The 27,677-nt window shown below is 43.4% G+C and overlaps 1 protein-coding gene across 1 annotated transcript in view; it reads right to left on the bottom strand.

The window, feature by feature from the left end:
• The window catches only part of SND1 (staphylococcal nuclease and tudor domain containing 1), a 437,130-nt gene extending 419,705 nt beyond the window's left edge, over window positions 1–17,425 (bottom strand). The window contains exon 1 of the mRNA XM_025379159.1: window positions 16,963–17,425. Within this exon, the coding sequence (XP_025234944.1) occupies window positions 16,963–17,040 (78 nt within the window). The 5' untranslated portion in view covers window positions 17,041–17,425. The remainder of the gene's footprint in view (window positions 1–16,962) is intronic.
• Between the last annotated feature and the right edge of the window lie 10,252 nt (window positions 17,426–27,677).

The raw sequence follows: 27,677 nt of genomic DNA, 5'->3' as shown, positions 1-27,677 counted from the left end.
TAACAATGCCTAAGTTCTCCAGTCTAAACTAGAAACAAAGAGAAAAGATGCTTTGAGAATGCCAAGAGAAATTCTCTATGTTAATCTTCAAGATGCTGAATTTTATTTCCCTTTTTCCTTATCAAATCCTAAGACTTCCTCCTCCTGTCCCTATACCTTTGATCTTCTCTAAAATGCAGGCTGTCTGGATCAAAACACAAAGGTAACAGAGTAATATTTTTTGCCAGCACAGTACATGGAGGGGACAGGAAGGAAATACTACTACACTGTCATTGCTAGCAGTGTAGGCATTTAGATATATTTTTGTTACCATGGTATTGGATATATCCTTTGGGGTAAATCTACTGAGAGAATCTTGCCTAAGAAGCAAGAACAATATAAGACTCGTGGAGAATATAATCATAGAAGAGATTATAGCATTTGCTCAGACACCAAGTATCCCTTTGGAGCATATAGGTAGTGACTGAGGAAAGTGGGAAGACAATTGAATACTGAACAGTTAATTAAGAGATTCTCCGAAGTGCTCAGGGATATCGTACAGATTTGAGTGGTTTTGGTTGAGAACAGAGTAGGCTTGACAGCTCACAGGAAATAATCAATTGAGTGGTTAGAAATGAGTTAGGTAAAACATTACTGAAGGGGGTAACAAGGGAAATTTGACATACTGTCAAAAGGGAACCGCTGGCCGAGCGTGGTGGCTCACACCTGTAATCCCAGCATTTTGGGAGGCCAAGGTGGGTGGATCACCTGAGCTCAAGAGTTCCAGAGGAGCCTGGCCAACATGGTGAAACCCCATCTCTACTAAAAATACGAAAATGAGCTGGTCGTGGTGGTGGGCGCCTGTAGTCCCAGCTACTTGGCAGGCTAAGGCAGGAGAATCACTTGAACCCGGAACGCAGAGGTTGCAGCGAGCCGGGACTGTGCCACTGCACTCCAGCCTGGGCAACAGAGCGAGACTCCATTTCAAAAAAAAAAAAAAGAGGAGGGAGGCACTGCTGAGGGAAGCAGACTGGAGCAAATGTTGTCAAAGATAACATAAACTACTGAGGGGAGAATGCAGTGATGCGGAGACAAGTCGGAGTTGCATTAAAGAGGGCAGAGGGAGAAGGTGGGACAGGGTACTGCACTATGAAAACGGAGAATCCAAATGAGGGGAGAAAGAGGTGAGGGCATGCTTGTCTAGAGATCATGCCGAGGGAGTGGAAGGTCCCAGAGACATTTGGGCCACCTCTTGTCATTTGGCAGAGAAATAGGTAAAGCAGCTGTGAGTGCAGCGCATGCTTTTAGTGGTTCAGCTTTCATTCATTTGAGCAAAAATCCACTAAGCTATGAGCTGTGGTAAGGACAAGAATTGTTTTTGTCGTCTCCTGAGTCTAGCACTGTACTTGACACACAGTAGAGCCATTTATTTATTCAAAAAATACTTATTTGTTCCTGGTCTTGTTCTGGGCTCTGGATTTACCATGGTGAATAAGACAGACATGATCTTTGCCCTTACAGAGCAGCCAGCATAGAGAGGAAGACTGATACTAAACAATTACTCTCTTATGTAATATTGTCACAAGTTCTATGGGAGAGAAGTACGGTATTCGTACAGCATGGCAATCTGATCTACTCTAGGGTTTAGGGAGTCCTCTTTGAGGAAGGCCAAAGTTAAGGCAGAATTTGCTGGAGAACATATGTTCCTGAATGAGGAAGTTAGAGTGGGGAATACAGGCAGGGAATTACTGGACAGCACTTCTCAGACTTGACCCTGCAAACATCACCCGGAGATCTTGTAAAAATGCAGATTCTGATTCATTAGGTTTGGGGTAGGGTCTGAGGGTCTGCATTTCTAACAAGTTCTCAGGTGATTACTGTTCTACAGTCTCCTTCAGAAGATCTCTGCACATGCCTCTCTTCAATTCTGCCTTTTTCTTTTGTTTCTATTGAAAGATGATGGGATTTAACTGAGTCATTTTTCTTCCCCTGAGTCTGTAGCCATGTTGACTAGCAGTCATATAACTTAACTCTTCAGTGCTTTCAAAGTATAGTTGATCAACAGCATTTTACATAATGGAAAACAATGCAGTCACTCAAAACACCAAATTCTACACTCTCTGATTTTGACATAAAGACCTATTCTAAGCACTGTATGTGCCTATGTCTGTAACACAGATGTCTTCTTGTGCCTGTCACAAGTAGGATTAACAATTCCAAGGACTGTGCTTTCTGAATATTTTTTGACGACTGATCTGTAATATTGTTTACCAAACAATGATGGACTCGGCCCTAGTCTAAAGATTCACTTTGGGCACCACCAGAAATCCGTTAAGTCCAGCAACCCCTTCCTTTAACTGGGACCCTTTCCTCCTCCACAGTTCCAAGGCCCAGAGAAAGGAGGGAAGCACAGCAGCTACTGTTCCTGGTCCAGGGACAGAGGAGAGCAGCTACTGCGTTACTAGCCACTGTGGCAAGGCTGCTGTCATCTCATCTCTCCTCCTCACAGCACTGCCATCACTGTGTGCCTGAGTGAAATATACTGTACAAAATATCAAATCATAATAAAATGATAAAACGTGGTAGGAGACCTGTATACCAGATACCACTAAATGAAAGTCGACCAGAGATCTTGAAATATCTTAGAGAAATGAAAATGACTGCATTTACTCTTCCTCAGGTTTGTTCCTGTAAAGTCATGCACACTTTTCCCTAAACTTGACCTAGAGAAATAGTGATATTAAGCATAATACTCAGTATTACTCAGAGTGAATCATCTCTAAAGAATGTCTAATATACTTACTCGGGTTTATATACAGAGCTGACCACAGAGCTTGAGGAAATAAGTCAGCTTCTACGATACTCATGAGAAGCATGACTTTTCCCCATTTATTTTCCAAACTCAAATAGGAAATTCTTCCTATTTGAAATATTGATAGTCAATTTTAGATGTCAAAATAAAGTACAAATCACAAGTCTACCATAAACATTTTAAAGTCATTTATTGCTGAATTAAGGTACCATCCTAGGATTCGCCTCATTATTAAAATCCTAGGGAGATTATCATAAAGGAATAAAAACTCAAGACCCTGGTCATCTAACACAGCTGGCGATTATAAGAGAACTGGTCATTCCTTCCCCACTACGATGCCAGTGTCCCTGCCCCTTCCCACCCTCTGTCATCAAATACAGATCTGCACACATCAAGATATTAAACAGGCAGCTATATCAGCACGATCTGGAACTTGCTTATGATCCCAGCACTGCATAAAAGAGACTGCTCATCCATTTTTATTAAAAACATTCAGAATATTCTACCTTCCCTATGCTATCACTAAAGTGCAGCTCTGTGACTGTCCATGCCTTTTTTTTTTTTTTTTTTGAGGAGGTCACTCTTTCCAATGAATAACAGATAATTAAATTCTTTAACATATAAGCAGAGATTTCAAATAAAGTTTATGGACAGCTCAGACTCAGGGGCCACCTTTACTGTATGCTTAGTGTGCCATCAACCACTTCCAAGAATCAATTTTCTGAGGCCCTTTTCCTCAGATAATCAGAGTCCTGAGCTGATTATTCTCTTTACATTGCCTTTCAGCTCTCCTCCTGTTGATAATCAAAGAAACACATTTTCTCCTACGAACTTTCATTAAGAGCACCAATATGGGAACTCTTAAGGATTAAATGGAAACTAAGCAGTCCGGGCTAGCAGCCCCACACCGCCTTACTTGTAATATAATGGCAAGTTACTTCTCCAGAGCTACAGTTCAGGGGCCGAATACAAGAGCAGGGTGGGCTTAGCCAGGAGCTGGACCTGTGTCCCACTGAGAGCTTGTGGGGAGGTCTCAGGAGATTCTAAAGCCCTCACAAGAGAGCAGCTTAACAAGATAACTCAGCTTTTAAGTGATAGAGGCAGCCTCCTGGCCTCTGGGCTGTGAAAGGGCTCACCTGCCAAGAGCAATAATTCAAGTAATTACCACACACAATAATAGGTCACCGTGGGATTTCAGGACCCAGGTACTCGGGAGTGTCCCTCTACCTTACACACGGGGAGGAATAGAATGCACCACTTTTCTCATTAAAACTTGTGACAAAGTCCCGATAGGCAAGTAGATAAATTTCACTTGGCACAGTGATTCTGTTTTGGGTTATTACTAAAAATTTTTTTAATGTCTTTGTATTAAAGGCTATAAAACAGTGATTTCCCCTCTCCTGGAACAGAATTCCTAAGGCTGAAAATAACATCACATTAGTTATTTCAGAGACTGGAAACAAATACCTCTAAATCGCTCCCTCCCACCGCAAGACTCCACTGCAGTGGTCCCTATACCTATCACCACGGCCCTCCTTGAATAAAGTCTGCCTTACCATCTTTAACAAGTGTCATGAATAATTTTTCTTTAATAGTGACTTTCCATTTTCAATAGTGAAATTTAAGTTGCCTTTAAAAATAAAATTACTTAAATCTTAAAAATTGTTGACTGTCAGCCGGGCACGGTGATTCACGCCTATAATCCCAGTACTTCGGGAGGCCGAGGCGGGCGGATCACGAGGTCAAGAGATTGACACCATCCTGGCTAACATGGTGAAACCCTGTCTCTACTAAAAATACAAAAAAAATTAGCCAGGTGTGGTGGCGGGCGCCTGTAGTCCCAGTTACTCGGGAGGCTGAGGCAGGAGAATGGCATGAACCCAGGAGACAGAGCTTGCAGTGAGCCAATATTGTGCCACTGCACTCCAGCCTGGGCAACAGAGAGAGACTCCACCTCAAAAAAAAAAAAAAAAAAAAATTGTTGACTGTCAAAAAGATTTCCAAAACTCAATGAAGTGATATGTCAAAGCCATTGTAGGAGTACAGAAACATGTGAAGCCTGGGAAACTTTGGGTAAACCAATACCAGGATTAGGATGAGCACTTCCCAATACCCAGAAAGGCTGCAAACCAGATCCCCTGGTCCAGTGACATCTCCCCAAACAACTCTAAAAAAACGAGTGTTCTCCATGCCAGATAGTGTCATTCTTACTACAACCTACCACCCTGAAAAGGACAAACAACTGTTTTGTTTTTCTTCTGTAGTCACATAAACATTTCTGATACCAACTGTGTGTGGGTTTTTTTCCACACCAAGCAATCCTCTAATTCTCTGCAGACACCAACTGGGTGTTCTACAACTCAATTCAATTCAATTCAGACACTGTCTTCCTGGAATTCGTGTCAGATCCCACAAGTTAAAGGGGCCATCACACAAGACTCCCCCCACTGCAGATGCCAAGTTCAAGCCACCCTTAATGACTGACCAGCTATAAATTAGGGGTTCTCATGAGCCTCTTCTCAAGTTCATTAATTTGCTAGAATAGCTCACAGAACTCTGGAAAACAGCTTACTTACTAGTAAGTAGATTTATAAAAGTATACAACTCAGGAACAGCCAGATGGAAGAGATACCTAAGGTAATATATGGGGGGCGGAGTGCACAGCCTCCATACCCTCTCTGGGCACACCACCCTCTCAGCACCTCCCCCTTTTCCCCAACCCCAAAGCTCTCCAAACCCCATCACTTAAGGAGGTAACACAGGCATGATTTATTAAATCACTGGCCATCAGTGATTGAACACGATCTCTAGCAACCAGGCCTCACTCACACTTAGGAGCTCCCCAGAGTCACTCATTAACTCAAGTGTGGTTCAAAGGGGGCTTGTTTGCTGGGCAGAATGGCTCATGCCTGTAATCCCAACACTTTGGGAGGTGAAGGGACGAGGATCACTTGAGCCCAGGAGTTCAAGACCAGCCTGGGCAGCACAGAGAGACCCCGTCTCTACAAAAAATACAAAAATTAGCCAGAGGATCCCTTAAGTCCGGCAGGCTGAGGCTGCAGTGAGTTGTGATCGCACCACTGCACTCCAGCCTGAGCAACAGAGTGAGACCTTGTCTCCAAAAAAGCAAAAAAGAAATGACTAGAGTTTTAGGAGCTCTGTGCCAAGAAGACCACAACCAGATATATATTTCTTTTTATATCACAATATCACATACCACCTTCTTATCCAAGAAGAAAAAGGAAAAAGAGGAAAAGCTATGAGCCTGCAAATAGGAAAAAAGTCAGACTTCTCTCACGTGACTTTGCCTCTCACCTCCACCTGTCATCTGCACTTTAGGACGTCAAAAATTTCCTTAGTCATGGAACTCTCCAGGACCCAAAGAAAGCAGACAAAAACAAAGCCAAAAGGGACCTACTCCACCTGTCAGTACTAAGACCTTAAGACACCTGGGGTTGGGGGGGGGTGGTGAGCAACCAATTAATAAGTACAGTAAGGCCAGGTGTGGTGGCTTACACCTGTAATTCCAACATTTTGGGAGGCCGAGGTGGGCGGATCACAAGGTAAGGAGATCAAGACCATCCTGGCCAACATGGTGAAACCCCATCTCTACTAAAATACAAAAAAAAAAAAAAAATTACCTGGGCATGGTGGCATGCACCTGTAGTCCCAGCTACTTGGGAGGCTGAGGCAGGGGAATCGCTTGAACCTGAGAGGTGGAGAGGTGGAGGTTTCAGTGAGCCGAGATTGTGCCACTGCACTCCAGCCTGGAGACAGAGAGAGACTCCATCTCCAAAAAAAAAAAAAAAAAAAGAAAAAGAAAAAAAAAGAAGTACAGTAGGCCCTCACATCCGTGGATTCAACCAACCATGGGTCGACAATATTCAGGAAAAAAAAAAGTAAGAGTAACAATGCAACAATAAAAAAAATTAAAAACCAATAAAATATAGCAATTATCTACATAGTATTTACACTGTATTAGGTATTATTAGTAACACAGACATGATTGAAAGCATACAGGAGCCTGGGCACAGTGGCTCACCCCCCTATAATTCTAGCACTTTTGGAGGCTGAGGTGGGAGGATCATTTTCAGCCCAGGAGTTCAACACCAGCCTGGGCAAGATAGGGAGACCCCATCTCCACAAAAAATGTATTAGCCAGGTGTGATGGCATGTACCTGTAGTCCCAGCTACTGAGGGGGCTGAGGTGGGAGGATCACTTGAGCCCAGGAGGTTGAGGCTGCAGTAAGCCATGATTGTACCACTGTACTCTAGCCTGGGTGACAGAGAGATTCTGTCTCAAAAAATAAAATAAAATAAAATAAGATAAAAGAGGTTGTGCATGGGTTATGTGCAAATACTATCCCATTTTATACAAGGGACTTGAGCATCTCCAGATTTTGGTATTGGGGGGTTGGGGAAGTCTTGGAACCAAATATCAAGGGACAACTGTCATTATTTACCAAGGCCCAGGTGCTGGGTGGGCCCTGCGCTCTATAGAAAAGGTAAAGTGGCTTTCAGGAATAGTCTTATCGGGGAAATAAAACTACCAAGCGTAAAAAACCTATTGAGTAATGAACTATTAAGCAGTATTTTACCCTAAATTTTATCTAACATGACACCTGTAAGAAATAAACAGGTAAGGTACAAGTAAAGCACCCCAACCACTACCAAAAACAAAAAAGGTTACAAAAAAGGTACTAGTGGCTGCACTTTTAGAATCTATCTTACACAAATGCTAGCATCAGAGCACAGAGATATACAGTTCTGTCAGTGCAATAGTGCTTAGAATTATGAAAAGCTAAAAACAACATACATCAACAGAAAAATAGATAATATACATCCAAACTGTGGAATACTGCTCAACCATTAAAAAAGAATGAGGTAGATCTATGACAGAAAGATAGTCATGACAACTTACTAAAATAAGAAAATTTCAGTTTCTTTTAAAAAGGAGGAGAGGGTATGTATCTGTATGAAACATTCTGGAAGCAAATATACCGTTGACATTTGCTGGGAGGATGAGAATGAATGGTAGAAAACTGAGGGGCAAGGAGGGCAGACAGAGAGACTTGTTTTTTTCTTTTTCTTTTTTTTTGAGACTGTGTCTCCCTCTGCTGCCCAGGCTATAGTACAGTGGCGTGTTCTTGGCTCACTGCAACCTCCACCTCCCGAGTTCAAGAGATTCTTATCCCTCAGCCTCCCGAGTAACTGGGATTACAGGCGCGCACCACCATGCCCAGCTACGTTTTGTATTTTTAGTAGAGATGGGGTCTTGCCATGTTGGCCAGGCTGGTCTCGAACTCCTAATCTCAAGTGATCTAACCACCTCGGCTTCCCAAAGTGCTGAGATTACACGCGTGGGCCACCACGCCCAGCCAGGGATTTTTGTTTTTGACTTCATACCTCTCTACCGCTTGAAATTTTAACAGCAAGTTGAGTATAGAAATACCAATTATTCAATTACTAACACTGGATGACACCCACCTGAACGTTTTGAAGGAATTCCAGGATAAACTGGAAAACTGTTGACCAAAATGAAAAAAGGCCATCAAGGGAACTGTAAATGTGACCCCTAATCATAAGGACCTCATAAGACCTGAGAATTATTTTTACTTCCATATTAGACAAGCTAGTGAAATACAAAGACTAAGACCACTGAGTAGATCATTTGCAGTTTTAGTGTTGTTAAGAATGGGCCTATGAATAAGAAACAGGAGAGATCCAAAAGGCCTAAGGATGAGACTCCTCAGGATTGCAAGAACAGAAAGTGAGGAATGTAAAATCTTAGTTTTGTAAATGACACTAAAGACTTCCATTGAAATAATGTGCCAAGTTATTGGTGCCAAATTATAGGAAGATCCTGGGAATCTATGCAAACAGAAGGAAAAGTGGCAGATGAGTGTTAAAATGAGCATATGGCCTACATCAGGCATATAAAACAACTTCTCAGCTGTCAGCTGTGACCTAGGAATAGGATCTGAGTCACTATAAGTGAACCCTGAGGACCCCAGCCCAATATTGAGCCACAAATTAAAAACAAAGTGTCCTGGGAACCATCAAGACAAATGCGGAGAGAGAGAAACCACTATCCTCCTCTCATAAAATTCTGGTGCACCCACCCCCACATACATACATTTCATTTATCATTCATGTCCTACCCTTCAACTATAAACAGTACAGAAGACAAGATCAGTGGATCTCACAAGCCAGCCCCAGATCAATCCCAAACTGATTCTTTCAGAATAGCCTAGGAGTGGCTTTTTTTGAAAATGACCTTTCCAGGCCAGTCCCAGAGCTTCTAATTCAATGCCTGGGAAAAGTCTTCTAGGTTGTCCTGATGTGATGACCTGTTTAGGAAATCACTGGGCTCCTTTCTCTCACTCTGAATCTACCCCCAGAAAGGATTTAAAGTTTACCATAAAAAATAAAGTAAAGAAACCATGTGAGCAACTGCCAAGAATTGATTAAAATGATTCCTATACAGGTTGAGCATCCCTAATCCAAAAATCCAAAATCTGAAACACTAACATAATATTCAAAGGAAATGCTCATTGGAGCATTTTGAATATCAGATGTTCTGGCTCCAAGCAAGAACAGAGCTCAGGACCCTATTAGCCTGCACACTCCCAATCAAGAGCAGGAAAAGATAGACTCTCCCTATGAGCCAGGGGCTCCCTAAGTTCCCTCCTCTCCCCTTCCTTTCTCAATTCAAGATCTGCTGCACCAGGAAAATGTCAGGGTGTTCTGAAGCAGAGATAGGACTAGGTGAATAAAACCCACCAGAACCATGTTCCTCTGGGTCTCAAGCAACACTCCCACTGGTTTATCCTCATACACTACTGAAAGGAAACCAAGAACTCCCCTTACTTCTATCTATCTTCTATCCACTCCACCATTCAATCATTTAGTCTCATTCTAACTTTCTGGTCTTCCACATCAGAAAACCGTATTTCCACTAACCTGCTTTCTCAAAATAAAGATTTTTTTAAAAAAAGAATACGAACAGAAAATCTGCTTTATGCAAGATAAGCAGCAATTCAAAGTCAAGCCCTTAAGGTATGAGATTTCTCAGCTTTGTTTCAGCATGCCTAAATGAAATGTAACACAGGGTTTCTTATAAAATCACAGCCTTATGGGACTGGAAGATGCTTAGAGACAATGCATCCAGTAACCTCATGTTAAGACAGTTTGAGGTGGAATATCTTACCCAACATTACCCAAATGGCAGCACCCAGGCCAGAACTTGTGTCCCCTGACTTCTGGCCCAATGGTCTCTTCTCTCTAACACTCTGCTTCCCAGGGACAAAGTTAATAAATTAGATTACTAACTTTAAGCACAGATTCCTTAAATCTCCTTTATTCCTCTTGTTACACACGAAGCTGGTGCTACAAGACCGTCCCAAGCAGACTACTGGCCAAATAAACAGAACTGAGAACTCAAAGAGCCTCAAATTTGTTGAGGAATAGGGAGGAGATGGTACCTTAAATCACACATGATAAGCATATAAGTGAAGAAAATGTGCCAAGCCAGTTTATATCATAGATTACACATTTCAAAAATGGCATCTGAAAATGACATCAACATTTTAATTAATTTTATTTTTCCCATAAGTTGCTTAACTTCCTAACTTTTAAAAAATACCAACTGAAACCACTATTCATTTTTTCTTAAACATTAGAGTGAAGAAAAAGATTATTAATTTATCATATTGAGTCTAATGAAAATAAGTGAAATCCCGTAACATTCCATCTATATCAAATGTTCACAACCTGTGATTCCACATAAATGTCCGCTGCAAAAGCAAAAAGCATATGTCAGTCTCCCAAGAGAGGAAGTAGCAATAGAAACTAAGTGTGTACCCATCTCCCAGCAAGAAATAAGAGGAAAAGCCAGATAAGCCCAGTAACAGTTGAATCCCTTTATTGCATTTCTTTTCCCTCATAACGGCACAAAATTTCCTACAGTACCTATGCTCTTCTTGGAGAAACGAAATAAATCCAAAGACCAGACTCCAAAGACTCCCCTGTCAGAACCACATCTGTCAGATGGGTAGCTAGCCTATGCTCAGAAGTGAGTGGACAACAAGCCTTAGATAACCTTGTTACCTCAATTCAATAACCTGGCCAATTTTCTCTGCTAAACCTACAAACGGAAACCACAATTTTCATTTGCTCCCCAAATTTCATCCTCGAAGTAAACTGGGGGCATAGACTTCACCAAATCATTTGCCCACTATTGCCAGAACTAGTCACTGACCTCAGAAGTTCCCACCCAGGTTAATGAGCCACAGGGTGGGTGAGCCAGTTCTTACCTGATAGATAGTTTTGATCCCTGATGCATGCTACTTTGTTTTTCACTAACTAGGCAAAAAAGTACTGCCAGAGGCTACAGCAGCAGTAAATTCCACCTAGTAACAAAATGCTAACAGAAACATAAACGACGACAAGTTCTAGATGCTATTTAGCTCTTATTAAGCCTACTCTTGGCATTTTTATTTTCATCCATGTTTTTCCCTCAATTAGAAGAAAAATAGTGACTTTGGGAATACACAGGACTAGCTGACAGTCAGAAGATCTTAGTGTTAATCCTATTAGAAACAAGCCTATGACTAAGTATTTTTTCTTATCAGTCTCCCATTCTTTTTTTTTTTTTTTTTTTTTTTTTTTTTGAGACAGAGTCTCACTCTGTCACCCAGGCTGGAGTGCAATGGCCCGATCTCAGTTCACTGCAACCTCCACCTCGCAGGTACAAGTGATTCTCCTGCCTCAGCCTCTGGAGTACCTGGGACTAGAGGCACATGCCACCATGCCTGGCTAATTTTTTTTGTATTTTTAGTAGAGACGGGGTCTCATCATGTTGGTCAGGCTAGTCTCAAACTCCTGAACTCAGGTGGTCTGCCTGCTTCGGCCTCCCAAAGTGCTGGGATTACAGGCATGAGCCACTGTGCCCAGCCTCCCATTCTTAACATTTATTCAGTGTACTTCATGTCACTGATTAGCCAGGTGTGGTAGCACGCACCTGTACTCCTAGCTACTCAGGAGGCTGAAGCAGGAGGATCCCTTGAGCTCAGGAGTTCAAGGCTGCAATGAGCCATGATTGTGCCACTGCATTCCAGCCTGGTAACTAAGTGAAATCCTGACTAGAAAAAAAAAAAAGAAGAAGAAATCATCAATGGTGGAAACCCCAGGGACTTTGCGCTTGCTGTTCCTTTGGCCAGGAATGCACTTCCTTTATGGTTAGTATTTGATGTCCATCAGATCTCAGCACAAATGCCATCTTCTGAGAATTCTTTCCTAAACACAGTATCTAAAGGACCCACCCTCTCCCTTACTACCAACCACTCTGTCCCAGTTCCCTACCTGGTTTCACTATCTTGTATGATCATGCTTATTTCTTGTTAACTTCTTTATTGTCTGACTCCTCCATAAGCCACAAGGACAGAAATTTGATCTACTTTTTAAATTCTGTTTCTCCAATGCCCAGAGAGAGCTTGACAGATAGCAGATGATCAATAAATATTTGTTCAGGAAAGAAAGGAAGTATAATTGCTTCTGATTCTGTTTCATTAGTTACCATACTGCTAACATAACTAGAGCCAGATAGGTGCTTCCTTTTGACAGAAAAATGACAGAAAACCTTTAAGATACAGTAAAAATTTAGTGTTCCTTTACTTACAATCTTGATTAAAAGCTACCAGGCTTACCTGCCGGGAAATGGGCATTTTAAGACCACAGGGAAAAGCCTTCCATACTGGCCTATGTACTTCTTTATAAATGGCCCTTCTAAAATATTGTTATTCAGCTACCTTATCCTTTGGAATAGTAGAAGGATATTTCAAGTAGCTTAGGAAAGGTGGGTTTTGTTTGTTTTTTCCTGAATTGGGGGAACCCGCCCCCAATATTTCAACATAGCCGGTCCCTCTGTTCGGGGTCCCTGACTTCCCGCAACATTCCTGCATGAGCTAAGTACACGTAGGAAAGAGCAGGTCAACAAACTACTCTACCCCCACTGAACTTTTCAAAGACACACACTTCTTAGTTCAGAAACCTAAGGGGCCAAGCACAGTGGCTCACATCTGTAATCCCAGTACTTTGGGAGGCCAAGGCGGGCAGACAGCTTGAGGCCAGGAGTTCAAGACCAGTCAACATGGTAAAACCATGTCTCTACTAAAAATACAAAAATTAGCTAGGCATGCTGACGCGCGCCTGTAATCCCAGCTACTCAGGAGGCTGAGGCAGGAGAATGGCTTGAACCCAAGAGGTGGAGGTTGCAGTGAGCCAAGATAGTGCCACTGCAATCTAGCCTGGGCGACAGAGCGAGACTCTGTCTTAAGAAAAAGACAAAAAGAAAAGAAAAAGAAAGAAACCTAAGAAACATTTAGCTATAATTAACTAAATTATAGGTAGCATTTCCTAGAGGTTGTACACTGAAGGAATCTCCACTAAGTTACCCGGCAAGAAGTCTACATCTTGCTTTACAACAACCTGACAGCACAAGTCCCACTGAAGGAGAAAATTATGGCCCTTTCCTCCCTTGTGTCAATTTGCCTTGGTCACCCAGTGAGAATCATGGTTCTTAGTATAAAACAAAAGACTGGCAGAGGCATTCCTTTCCCCTTCTGAGGCAAGTAAGTCTGTGGGGGAGGGTAAGTTGAAATGGGAACTGGGTTTTGGCACTGTCTGTCCTCCCTTTAGCCTTCCACACCATAAGCAGGATAAGATATGCTGCCTCCATGGCTGCTTCCGATAAGCATATAAGATTCAAGAATTCAAGATTCATTCTGCTTTTGCAAACGCTTGACAAGAAATGTGAACATATCCAAAGAGAAAAGAACAGAGAGTAAACCAGGTCAGTAAAACCAGAGAAAATAGCCATCTCTAAGCTAAGTGGGGGTGACTCGATTATACTAAGTACCCCAACACTTCTCCCAACCTCATCTACTTAACATCTGCTGACAATATTCTGTTGCAGTTAAAGAATATCAAGTAAATTATTCAAAGAAACCTAGATTTTAAATCCTTCAGGGTTTCGAGAAAATAAGATCTGATTTGATAGAAGACACGTATTTATCCAGGTTATATTTTGGCCACCCACATATTTCCAAGTCTCATCCCAACTCAGAAAATACAAATCCATCTTCAGTTTTTCCATCATCTTTACTGATTTTTTCTGTAACAGAACAACTCCAAAATGTCTGTATCAACTTACTGTCCACTTCCTCCTTAAATATTCCAGAACCAACTCTGTTCCTTCACCCCCACTCTCAACAGCAGACACAGGTGTTAACATCACCCTCGTTTTTAAAAAATTAGTCAAAGTGTTTTACAACTGGATTCCCAAGTTCTTCAACCTTAAACAAAATAATGTAGGACTTAATGGGATAGCAAAGCAGAGACCAGAAGAAACTTGTACCTCTCACGGCCCTACAACACTTTCTTCTGCCAAAAAAAGAGGAAGGACTATTCCTCTTTACAGCGGCAAACTCCAACCCTAGACAATTTCAGACCTTCAGCTCAGCCTGAGTCCAGATAAATCCAAAGAGTTCACAATGAAAAGCGTAGGTCAGTGTTCCAATTTCTACCTCTCTCCCAAAAGGCAGAAAAGTAGTGTCTCCTGTTTTCCTATTCATCAAACTATTTCTTTTTCACTTTCATCTGTCACAGAGCTCCATCCTCCTTTGTAGAGTTCTTGCAAAGCAGTTCCTAGTAGCAATGGAAACTATTACTCTCCAGGAAAATACAACTTTGCTTAGCAGAAGAGCTTCACACAGAGCAATTTGCCAGTGGTCAATTTTTCATTCCAGACAAGGCTTCTAAGCCTGGCACAAATCTGCCTGTCACTCTGCAGTTCACTCAGCTTCCCTCCCCTAATCCCTGCCTGTAACTCACCCATCCCCTGTAGTGTGGTCAGAGAAGGCAGTGCAATCTATACTCAGTATGGATGGCTCAAATCACTGAATTGTATATGCCACTTCCCAGACTCAACCATCTTCCACACCATACTCCTATGCGAAGACCATAAGCACCAAATGAAGTCACTTACCATAACAGCGGCTCCTGGACAAAACAAGGAGTAACATCTCATCTTTTCTCAATTATAGACAGCTTCACTTTCCTGCAATTTGTGGCTATGCATCACTGGCCCCACCCTCCATGTTATAAAGTAATACCCTGGAGTCATGAAGTCAGAGACATCATGCATGATATTGAAGAGCATGTGCCGTGGCAGACGGACCCAGGTTTAAGTCTCAGCTCTGCCTCTTATTACCAATATAAGGTACCTATCCTTGATTAAACTATTCTTTCTAAACCTTAAATTACACACCTGTAAAATGTACCTGACAATCGTTATTTACTTGTTAGGTATTATAAGTGAGACAATATGAGCAGAATACTCAGCACAAGACATGACAATAAACACGTAATTGGTGATATTCAGTATCCATGGGGGTAATCTGTGGGCAGTCACTGCACAGAACCCAGACGCCCTAAAAGCCTCCAGCACTGGCAGAAACAAAACTATGTTCAGCCTCATTCTATTCCCATTCCACAAATAGCAAGGAGAAATCTCAGAAAGATCCACTCTTTCTTACCGCCAAACCCAACACCGGACAGCCAAGAGATGTTTTTGTTCCTATGGTGAAGGGAAGATCAGTGCAAATGAAAAAGCTAATGAAAGAAGAGCCACTTTAGGATAATCCTTTCATGAGTCAGGTCAGTATTTCGGAGGAAATATACATGCGGATCTTGGAAATTCTCTTCTCATTCAGTTTCTGATCAGTTATGACCCTCCATTATACATAAACAAAAGGAAAAGGCATTTGAAAATCCCAAGAATCGTGGCTGGTGGCAGACTATTACCTTAAGAAACGAGCACATGGAAATTGGGAGAGGGGAATCTTAAAATCGGCTTTACACACACATAAGCTGCAGAACATTTTAATCTTGTGAAAGATCATGGGATAATTAAATGAATTTTTTTAAAAACTGGGTCTTGCTATATTGCCCAGGCTGGTCTCCAACTTCTGGCCTCAAGCGATCCTCCCACCTCAGCCTCCTAAGTATTGGGATTACCAGCATGAGCCACAGCACCGGGCCTGAAATAGAATTTTTCAAAACTTTCTACAACAGCTAAACTTGTGGAGCTTTGTGAGAAAGCATCACATAGGATATCTGCTGTTGCAGATGGAAATGTCAGAACTGCAGTGTGAAACGACATCTAAAAGTTTACAGTCATCATAAACCAGAAAATTTGGTAAAACCAAGAAATGTCAGGTTCCAAGATTTGGGAGGGTTTTGGGGAGGATAACTGGGAGCTGGTGATAAACTGAATTGATATTATCAAATTATCATGGACCTAGAAGTAAATTGTAAAAATAAACTTTGCAGGTTCAAATTCAAAATTCAAGAATTTTCAAAAAGTTGAGGGTATATAAAATCAGGCAGAATCTACAGTGCTATGAGCTAGGAATCCAAACACTTGGGCTCTCGTTCTGGCTCCAACCCAAACCACCATGTGACCTTAAGCAAGTCACTTGCCTTCTTCAAGCCTATCTCCTTATCTTTAAGGGACGGGAGAACAATAATGATTACTAAGATTCTTGCCGGCCTAACCTTTTAAAAGTCAAAGGCACACAAAGATCATGAGCTTTCAGGTCTACACAGAAGGTGGAGGGAAAGAGAGGAAAAGACGGCCACAGAGTGAGAAAACTTGGGAGTCAAGTAACAGCGATTGTGGGAACAGAAAAGTTTCATGATGGCCAAGTACTCGTAGAGAAGAGCAGATGTCAGGATCTCGAAAAACTGCTAACTACTCAGCATATGTCAAAATGAACAGAAAGACGGGGGGTGGGAGGACAGATATCAACGAATTGTCTCTGTCAATCAATCAGTAATCGATCTGTCCTGGTAAACAGCCAGGAGATCGGAATGCGGCAACCTCGGAAATCACTGTGACCCCTGATGTCAAGGTGTCCGGGAGGCAAGGAACAAGGGGACTCCCTGTCTGCTTCCGTCTAGTGAGAGGATTCGGAGAATCGATGAAAAGTGAGGAAGAGGGCAGAGGAAAGGGGATATGGGACACGGAGCAGGCTGGCGGGAGGTGGAGTCAATGCCTGACTCCCGCCCGAAGGCAGGCAGAGGGGTCGGTGTCCGGGGCCCGTTCTCACCATCTTGACGATGCCCCGCTGCACGGTGGGGACCGCGGGTCCCCCGGAGGAGCCGCCGCTCTGCGCGGAGGACGCCATGTGTGGAGATGCAAAGGCAACGAGTGGAGCGGCTGGCCGGACTGGAGGTGTCAATGTGGGTGTCGGTGTTGGTGAAAGGGAGTCGAGGCGAGGGGCAGGCTGGCTACCAGCTGCGGAGGGTGGACGGGACGGACTCGCCGGGCGCTCACAGGAGCAGCAGCGAGACTCGGAACGAAAGAGACGCGATCTCCGCCGCCGCCACACGTTCTACTCGCCGCGCAAGCGTGCCAGAGCGCCACCGCCCTCCGGCCAATTAGCGCCCAAAGCCCGCCGGACCTCAGGCCAATAGGCACCCTGCTCGAGGAGCCCCGCCCCTTGGTCCCCAAAACGGTGGCGAGTTCCAGGAAGCGCTGAAAGAGTTGATTTGCGAGGATGGGCTAAGTATGGGGCGGGACTTCCGGGGCAGCCGGCGTAGGTAATGTCGGGAGGTGTAGTGGGAAGGAAAGGACACGTCAGCATCTGGCCGCGGGGCGCGGGGGGCCATGGGAGCCCCAGGGGCGGAGTCAGCTGCGCCCTCTCGCCTGACCCCGCCCATGACGCCCCTCCCTGCCGGCCGCAGGGGCGCACATTTGTATGCCCACCTAGGTGGGCACTACTGTACCCGGGAATGCGGCCTGGGAGGGTGGAGCCACGCAGGCAGAGTCTTGGAGGAATCTCCTTACCCGCTACACTCGACTTCCGACATTTTAGCTTGGCTAAAAATATGAAGAGAACTTGGAAAAGTCAGAGCTTGGTGGAACCTCCTACCGATGTGCGCTTTGACCCGCCACGCGGCCGCGCGCCCTGCTTGCAATCGGGAGTGTGTCTCGCTCTTGTTTGTGTCGCTAGGATCTAGCGCTTGTGAGGCGTTCCATTGATGTTTGTTAGTGGGAGGAATAAATGTCTCTTAGAGGAAGGACGTGCCCCGTATACAGGGGAGAATGACCCTCGTCTCTTCCCAGCTGCTCCCGTGACGTTAGGGAAAAGCCTCGCTTTACGCTCTCCCCCTACCCGGTGTGAAGCGCCTGCAGCCACCGGACACCCTTCCTAGCCCCAGTAAAGAGGTGGGGGAAGGAACGGGAGAGCCAGGGCCTACAAATATTTAAGTGACTGTTTAGCGAGAACTAATATTCGTTGAATGCCCACTATGTGGAACCAAGGACCTTGAATGTGTTATGTCATTTAATCGTAAAACTTGGCTCTACACTGAAGACGTACTGCCCCTGCAGTTCTTTTTGTTTCTTTGGTTTTGTGGCTTTTTTGAGACAAAGTCTCGCTGTGTTGCTCAGGCTGGAGTGCAGAGGCACGATAACAGCTCACTGCAGCCTTGACATTCCCATGCTCAAGCGATCCTCCTGCCTCAGTCTCCTGTGTAGCTGGAGCTGGTACCACGGGTCCGCGCCACCGTGCCCGGCAGATTGTGTGTGTGTGTGTGTGTGTGTGTGTGTGTGTGTGTGTAGAGATGAGATCTCACTTTGTTGCCCAGGCTGGTCTCCTGGGCTCAAGTTATCCTCCTGCTTCGGCCTCCTAAAGTGCTGGGATTACATGCATTATCCACAGTGCTCGGTACCCTGCTGTCTTAAAAGATTGTAAATTAATTCTCCCGCACTAAACATATCCCAGGGTCAAGTTTTGAGGTCACCTTCTTAGATCCCTAATTTGCCACCCTTTTCAAAAAAAAAAAATGAATAAATAAAATAACCTCTGTGGAGGTTCGTTTCATCTGATTATACCCCTCTCCATCTCGTGGCTTTTTATCTATCCTACCCCTATCCTACCCTGTCCTTCATTGAAATTGTTAACACTTGGTGCACACTCTTCAGCCAATAATCCTGAAATACTTCAATATCTATGAGCATGACTTATTCCATACCCTGGCCTCTTTGCTTCTTGACCTCATCTTCAGTAAACTTGACCTCTGCACCAATTTAGGACGTTCTCCAATACAGATAAAACACCATAACTTCATAGATACGATTGTAAACTCAAACACTTTGTTCTTTGATCATAACTGCTGTCCTCTCTCCCTTCTCACTCAGTTAATTGTCTTATATCTTGTATTAGTTGCATAACAGTTTGCCCCAAAACTTAAATAATAAAGAAAACAATAAGCGTTTATCTCACAGTTTTTGTGGGTAAAGAATCTGGGCTGGTTGCCTGCCTTTTCCTCCAGGTCTTCTCTTATAAAGCTGCAGTCAAGGTGACAAGGGCAGTTGGGGAGGGGACTGTGGTCTCATCTGAAGGTCCTCCTCTGACTGAAGGTAGATTGCTTTCCAAGCTCACTCATAGTTGCTGGCAGAATTCAATTCCTCAAGATGCTGGACTAACAGCCTCAGTTTTTCAATGGTTCAGTTTCCCTCTACATGCGTCATGGGTCTCTCCAAAGGGCAGCTCACAATGTGACAGCTGGTTTCCATCAGAGCAAGCAAGTGAGAGACAACAGAGGAGAAGCTTTAACTAGAATTTAAAGTCCCTGAACTCACTACCCTCACTTTACCAGCTCCCCCCTGCCTTCTCCTGGATCCTTGGCTAGACTCCATGCACTGTCCATCGTTTTAGCCCCTTTCCTACCGATATCTTCATCTGTTATTCCCATTGTCTTTCCTTGGGCCCACCTGTCAAAACTCAACTCTAGGCCCTCTATAGCTCTCTGCTTTCTTCAAACCTACCACTTACCTGGAGAAAACACTCAATTCTGCAGGTTGGTGCCACAGTGAATTAATAGGTCCTCACACAGTGCCTGGAATTTCTTCTCTTTATTCAGTCAGCTCAGCCTTGAACTCTACTGAGTTTGTTTTAACTGACTCTACCGTCTCCCACACTCTAAAATAGTGATAAGGCCTCCTACTTGGAAGAGAAAATCATCAAGAACTCCCTCCATTTCCCACTACCAAATCTAAAATCTTCCTTCTCATTCCTCTCTTCTCCCTTGTTACTGTCAGCTAAAGAAAAAAAAAAATCAAGCTTTTAAAAAATAAAAGTTAGTTTTATCCAGAAGTCTTACTGAGGCCCAAGGACTACATCTTGCCCAGGAGCAGTTGCCAGACTGCTCCTGCACAGTGTTTCAGCCCTTTGCTTATATACAGGAGGTGGATGTTCAGTTACATGCAAAATCACATCAAAGCTTGGGTGTCAAGAGTACATCTGGTTATAGAACTCTAAAGTACATATGGTTATAGATTGTAGAAGTAGAACCACTAACTCTGTCAGATGTTATCTTATGTGCAGGGAAAGGCAAGGACTAAGGTCATTTATCTTTTATGGACTATATTGACTCAGGCAACAGACATTGGGGGCCGTGTGCTTTATCCTGTTTTGTCTTCAGAGCATCTTTCAGGATAGCAGTTGTCATCATCACAGTCAGGGGCTTTGTGAAATTCTGCTGAGAAGCAGAAATGAGGAAATGGCTTCTTACATTTGCTACCTTGTCTCACATTACAAAGAAAAAGCTCCCTCCTACTCTTCAGGCTAAACTCTTCGTCTTAGTTCTTGATCTGCCCCCTCCACATTTCCAATCATTCCCTCTCCGGTTTTTACAGCTTCTCAGTTTATCCTGGGTTCTTCTCATTAGCATTAAAAAAAATTTTTTTTTAATCTTAAAAAAGAGTAGAACAAGGAGTTCAATCTGTAACTGGCAGTGAACAATCAGTTAATGTAACACTACCTTCAGACCAGCCTCATTAGCATTTAAATATTCTCAAATTTCTTGCTTTGTAAAAATCAATCAATTAAATAAATTTTTCCTTCATTCCACATCCGTCTCCAGATATCTCTCCTCCCTTCATAGGCAAATCTCCTTGGTAGAATTCTCTTTGTTGCCTTTACATCGTCACACCACATTCAATCCTTAGCCGTCCTCATTCTGACTATTGCCCTTACCAATTTACCAAAACAGTTCTCTCCAAGGTCACTGATGACCTCCTTGATACTACATTCAGTGGACACTTTTCAGACCTCAATTTGCTGAGGTCTCCGTAGCATTTGACACTGCACCTTGAAATGCCTTTCTCCTGAGATACTATACCTGTGTATCCCTCCCATCTCCTAGCTGCTCCCTCTCATCTTCATTGTGATGACTCCTTTGCCTGCCCCTTAGTATTGATGTTCCTCAGGGTGCTTCTGAAGGCATCTTCTTTTCTAATTCTAAACATTCTTCTTAAGACATCGTATCTACTCCCATGACTGCATATCAATGACTCCCAAATATATACAACTCCTGTTAAAATCTCTCTTAAGCTCCAGACCCATCTGTCCAGCGACATTCTAAAGATCTGCTCATGGCTGGGCCGGGCGCGGTGATTCACACCTGTAATCCCAGCACTTTGGGAGGCCGAAGCCGGGGGATCACCTGAGGTCGGGAGTTCGAGACCAGCATGAGAAAACATGGAGAAACCCCGTCTTTACTAAAAATACAAAATTAGCCAGGCGTGGTGGCGCATGCCTGTAGTCCCAGCTACTTGGGAGGCTGAGGCAGGAGAATCCCTTGAACCCAGGAGGCAGAGGTTGCGGTGAGCCAAGATCATGCCATTGCACTCTAACCTAGGCAACAAGAGCGAAACTCCATCTCAAAAGAAAAAAAAACAGATCTGCTCATGGCTATCACCTGAAGAATTCAAATTCAACATGTCTCACAAGGAGCTAATTCTCTTTCCTCCCAAATCTGCTCTGCCTTAGTATTTGTCTCAGGCCATATAATGATACCTAAAGCTACCCAGTTGCAAGCCTAAAGCCTTTGTGTCATCTGTGATTCCTCCTTCTTCCTTCTTTCCCATTCCTTAGTGAATCTTGGAAATCTCTTGGATCTACAGCAGCACACTTGAACAAACACACAGGCCCTGGAACCAGATTGCATGGGTTCACATCCCCACACTATATACCTTGACCAGGCTGTGTAGTAGCTCTGTGCCTTAGGTTTCTTGTCTGTAGAATAAAAATGATAATAGGACCTACCTCATAGGATTGCTTTGGTTTGCAGGATCATATGAATCAGTAAATGTCGAAGACTTAGAACATTGCCTAGATCTTTGTGTTAATTTTTTAATGAATGCTAGCAAAGAAGGGATTTGACACTAGCTCTTATGACTCTGAAGGTCATGATCTTTCCTCTGTGCCTTTACAGGAAGGAAAGGGACTTTGAAATCCTTAAAGAAGACTTTTTTTGTGCAATGGAGAACAAACACAGAATGTAGTCTGAAGATGCACAAGATTCACTGAAACAAACAAAGCACCCTATTTCTTGAACTTCCTTGAAAATAAATTTAGGAAATATGTTCCTCTCAGTAATAATGGCCTGAATATATTGAGCACTAAACATATGCGCTAAACAGACTCCGTGCTACGTGCTTTTACCTACATTACATAATTTAACCCTTAGAAGAATCCTATGAAGTAGATATAGTCAATCTCTTTCCACAAAGGAGGACATTAGTGCTTAGAAAAGGTGATCAACCAACTCTAGGTCAACAGCTAATAAGGACGGAGTCAAGATTTGAACCTAGAACTTTCTACCATAAATAGTCTTCTCTGAGCTATTTGACTAGCCTGCTTCCAAGATATCCAAGCATGTTCCTTTCATCCTAGGCCTGCACTTGTAGAATTCAGAAGCTAAGCAAAGAAAGAGTTTTCAACTCTCCAGTAAGTTTCCTTTGGGAAAACAGGAGAAAACTCAACACTGGAATAACTTTCTGCCTCCATTCTTCCAAGCCCATCTCCAGCTTCAACCCATTCCCCATACTACTAACCCGATGTTCTTTCTAAAATGCAATTTTCAGCTAGGTGCGGAGGCTCACACCTGTAATCCCAGTACTTTGGGAGGCCAAGGCAGGCAGATCACCTGAGGTCAGGAGTTCGAGACCAGCCTAGCCAAAATGGCGAAACCCCCTCTCTACTAAAAATACAAAAATTAGTCGGGCATGGTGGCACGCACCTATAATCCCAGCTACTAGGGAGGCTGAGGCAGGAGACTTGCTTGTACCCGAGAGGTGGAGGTTGCAGTGAGCCGAGATGCTGCCACTACACTCCAGCCTGTATAACAGAGCAAGACTCTGTCTCAAAAGAAAAAAATTTTCAATCATATCAACTCCTTCCTTAAAATTGCAGTGCCTTCCCCACCCCACTACCCCCCACCCCACAGAGCATAGCACCCTCACCACCTGGCCCTGACCTGCTTTTCAGCTTCTCCTTTCACCCTCCTCCTCCTTTTTTTTTTTTTTTAGAACAACCCTATGAAGTAGATATAATCAATCTCTTTCCACAAAGGAGGACATTAGTGCTTAGAAAAGGTGACCAACCAATTCTAGGTCAACAACTAATAAGGATGGAGACAGGATACACTGTATATTTTTTTTTAAAAGTAAAGCCTCACAAACTCAAGTTTTCTAAACCAGTGCTGTCTAAAAGAACATTCTGCGATGACGAAAATGTCATATATATGCTCTGTCCAACACAGTAGCCACCAGCTAATGAGCCCTTGAAATGTGGCTAGTGCAACTGAGGAAGTAGATTTTTAATGTTATTTAATTTTAATTAATGTAACACATATGACTGGTGACTATTTATTGCATAGCATCAGATTAGGTGATTAAATTTGAATATTGCTGTCATATCTGTTACCATAATCTTCTATGTAGGTTTAAAAAATATTTCTGTATGCTTTGTGTAGCCTAAACTTGGTTAAAATGCTTAATAGCATAACCCATCATTTTTTAAAATGTTTTAAGAAACAACAAGAAAGTTTACTTTTTAACATTGAAAGTGGAATGCAAATACTGTTAAGAAAAAGAAAAAAAAAATCCTGTGCTTTAGGTTTAGACATTATTTCTCAAACCTCATAGTAGAAAAAAATTATTTCAATATAAGGATAATAATGTGCTCATCCTAATTTGCCCTATCTACATAATAACTCAAAATAAAGGACTTACGAAAGTGTAATATGCATTTATATAAGTCTGTGATTGGGTAACAATTACAAAACTTTTAGTTAATGGATCAACTTTGTACCCTGTCCTGTTGTCATTTAATGGCAAAGCCAACCTTCATTCTGTTCTCCCAAATGTCATTAATCAATGCCTCTGGGTTCTCAGTAGCCTTAGATAATTGTATATTAATTCCCTCCTGCTACAGCTGTTGGCTTTGACCACTGTCAAGTTGTATCATTCCCAATCTTGCTTGTTCACAAATTTCTAAGAAAAAAGGCATAAAAAAAACTTCATGTAATTGTACCACTTTTATTGTAAGGTAGCATGTTGTTCTGAGACTCTGTAAACTGAGATGATCAACATATCATGAAGATTCCGGCTGGGCGCGGTGGCTCAGGCCTGTAATCCCAGCACTTTGGGAGGCCGAGGTGGGTGGATCAGGAGGTCAGGAGATCTAGACCATCCGGGCTAACACGGTGAAACCCCGTCTCTACTAAAAAGTACAAAAAACTAGCCGGGCGCGGTGGCAGGCGCCTGTAGTCCCAGCTAACTCCAGAGGCTGAGGCAGGAGAATGGCGTGAACCCGGGAGGCGGAGTTTGCAGTGAGCCCATCGTGCCACTGTACTCCAGCCTGGGAGATAGAGGGAGATTCCGTCTAAAAAAGAAAAAAAGAAAAGAAAAAGAAAAGATCCCTAGGCCGGGGGCGGTGGCTCAGGCTTGTAATCCCAGCACTTTGGGAGGCCGAGGCGGGCGGATCACGAGGTCAGGAGATCCAGACCATCCTGGCTAACACGGTGAAACCCCGTCTCCACTAAAAATAGAAAAAATTAGCCAGGTGTGGTGGTGGGCACCTGTAGTCGCAGCTACTCGGGAGGCTGAGGCGGGAGAATGGCATGAACCCGGGAGGCGGAGCTTGCAGTGAGCCGAGATTGCACCACCGCACTCCAGCCTAGGTAACAGAGCGTGCTCCGTCCGTCTCAAAAAAAAAATAAATTAAAAAAAAAAAAAAAAGATTCCTTTCTCTCTCCAGAATCCTGAAGTCAATCCTGAAGTCAGCAAACTCAGAGTTAAAGTTTCAGCAAGTAACAGCAAACTAGATTAACCACGGCATAAACATACAGAAGTCCCCCCTTATCTGAAGGGTATATGTTCCAAGACCCCCAGCAGATGCCTGACCTGAAACTGCAGATATATATCGTTTTTTCCTATGCATATATACATACCTATGTATGTTTAATTTATAAATTAGGCACAGTAAGAGATTAACAGTAATAACTAACAAGAAAACAGAACAATTATAACAATATACTATAATAAATGTTATATGAATGATTCTCTCTTACTCTCTGAAAATATCTCAATGTTTTTGAACCACAATTGACTGTGGGTAACTGAAACTGCAGAAAGCAAAACTGCAGATCACAGTGGACGCTACTATACATTTTTCTCTTACAGATCAAGAAGCTGGAGGTATTTGTTTAAAAGTTCAACCATCTCAGTGCAGGCATCTCTGCAATTTCCTTGGCTTTTCCTTTGTAGTTGCAAAATAGCTGCTTCAGCTCCAGACACTGGAACAAGAAGGAAAAGGAGGAGGAAGAGGAGAAGGAGGCAGCAAAGAGAAGAGGGAAAAGACCAATGCCAGAAACAACTGCTCATTTTTATTAGGAGAGCAAGTTTTCCCAGAAGTGCCTATGCTAAGGCCTAAAGCCTCTCCTTGCTGCAGGGGAGGCTGGGAAGGCATTTCGATTGACAAGAAAGAGGGAATCAGAATTGGATATTAGGGTGGCCTGAACCTTGGGCCTCTTCTTTTCTTCTGGCCATTCTGCCCTTCTAGAACTCTGGCCTATTCCCAAGCTCCATTCTCTCTTTTGTATTTTTTCTTTTCTTTTTTTGAGATGGAGTCTCGCTCTGTTTGTCACCAGGCTGCAGTGCAGTGGCATGATCTTGGCTCGCTGCAACCTCCACCTCATGAGTTCAAGCAATTCTCCTGCCTCAGCCTCCGGAGTAGCTGGGACTACAGGCGCATACCGCCATGCCCAGCTAATTTGTGTATTTTTAGTAGAAACGGGGTTTCACCATGTTGGCTGGGATGGTCTCGATCTCTTGACCTCATGATCTGTCCACCTCAGCCTCTCAAAGTGCTGGGATTACAGGCGTGAGCCACCACATCCGACCTCCATTCTCTCCTTCAAGGCAGAATCCTGGCTCCTCATTCTCTCCAGACCCAAAAAGCCAAAAGCAGTAAGCCTGTGTTTCATGGTTGCTGTCTCTGGTCCAGCGCTCCCAGTACTAAAGGCCTGCCTCAAGGAACGTGCAGGCCTGGGACCATTGGCTTCCTCCACTTCTCTGCTATCTCGTGCCTGCAGGAAGGCCTCCTGTCCACTGAAGGACATAACCCTGTGTACATTGCCCTTTGTTGCTTACTGTGGCTCCAGCAGCAATAGCCACACTAAAAATCTCAGCCCAAACACACCCAGAACTTTCCATCCCTGGTTTTTCGCTTACACCCAATTCTCTCCACTTGGAATGCCGTTCTACAGCTCAGTTCAGGCACAGTTTTTCCCATAAAGTTATCTGAGAGGCCTCCGATCAGAAATGACTCTTCACTCCCCTATATCCCTAGACCTTCTGGATGATGCCTTTCTGGTGGTGTGCACTGCACTCTCCTTGTGTCATACTTGTTTGTGTAACAGTTGAACTGACCAGTAAACTTTTTGGCAATAAGCTCCTATGAATCTTGTTAACTTTTGTGTTCTCCATAGGCCTGGCACTGCCTTATAAAGAATAAGTACTCAGTAAGTGTATTTTGAACTAAATTGAAGTATTCAGTCTGTTTGAATGCCTGAGGTGACTTATTTACCTTTACCTTCTCTTTGCATTCCTTATATCTGTTATATATCCTTTGTGTTTTCTGGAAATTGAACCTAAGAATGTCAGGGATAGTTAGGGTGAAAGTTGGGGATCCTAGTGGGGGTTACTATCATTGGACAGATCCCAACATAGTATAGTTCATGGAATCATAAATATTATTTAACTTCTGCCAACAATAGAATGTGTCTCCACCTCTTCCTATACCCACACATACCTTAACTTTAACCTGCTCCTGTATATTAGATAAGGGAGGCCAGCTGTGGGAACAAAAGAACAGACAATTATTCAGTGACCTAAATAATACAAAGGTGTATTTCTTTCTCACACAGCAGCCCAGGATGGTGACTTTCCTCATGTAATCATCCAAAGACTGAGGCTGGTGGCAGCTCTCCCATCTACTAACAGGAATTCTAATAGCAAAACAGTTCTCATTTAAAGTCAAGAGCAGGCCAGGCGCGGTGGCTCACACCTGGAATCCCAGCACTTTGGGAGGCTGAGGCAGGTGGATCACCTGAGGTCACCAGTTCGAGACCAGCCTGACCAACATGGAGAAACCCCGTCTCTACTAAAGATACACAATTAGCCAGGCGTGGTGGCGCATGCCTGTAATCCCAGCTACTTGGGAGGCTGAAGCAGGAGACTCGCTTGAACCCCGGAGGCAGAGACTGCAGTGAGCTGAGATCAAACCATTGCACTCCAGCCTGGGCAATAAGAGGGAAACCACGTCTCAAAAAAATTAATAAATAAATGAAATAAAGTCAAGAGTAAAGGAAGAGATGTCATGTAATGATGCGGAAACATTTTGAGGAGAAGATAGATGTTGAGATAGTCGCATTAGATGTTCTCGATCTTATAAATAAAGTGGGATGA

Source organism: Theropithecus gelada, chromosome 3, assembly GCF_003255815.1.
Source record: "Theropithecus gelada isolate Dixy chromosome 3, Tgel_1.0, whole genome shotgun sequence".
NCBI classification, from domain to species: Eukaryota; Metazoa; Chordata; class Mammalia; order Primates; family Cercopithecidae; genus Theropithecus; species Theropithecus gelada.
This window is presented reverse-complemented; position numbering and strand designations above follow the sequence as displayed.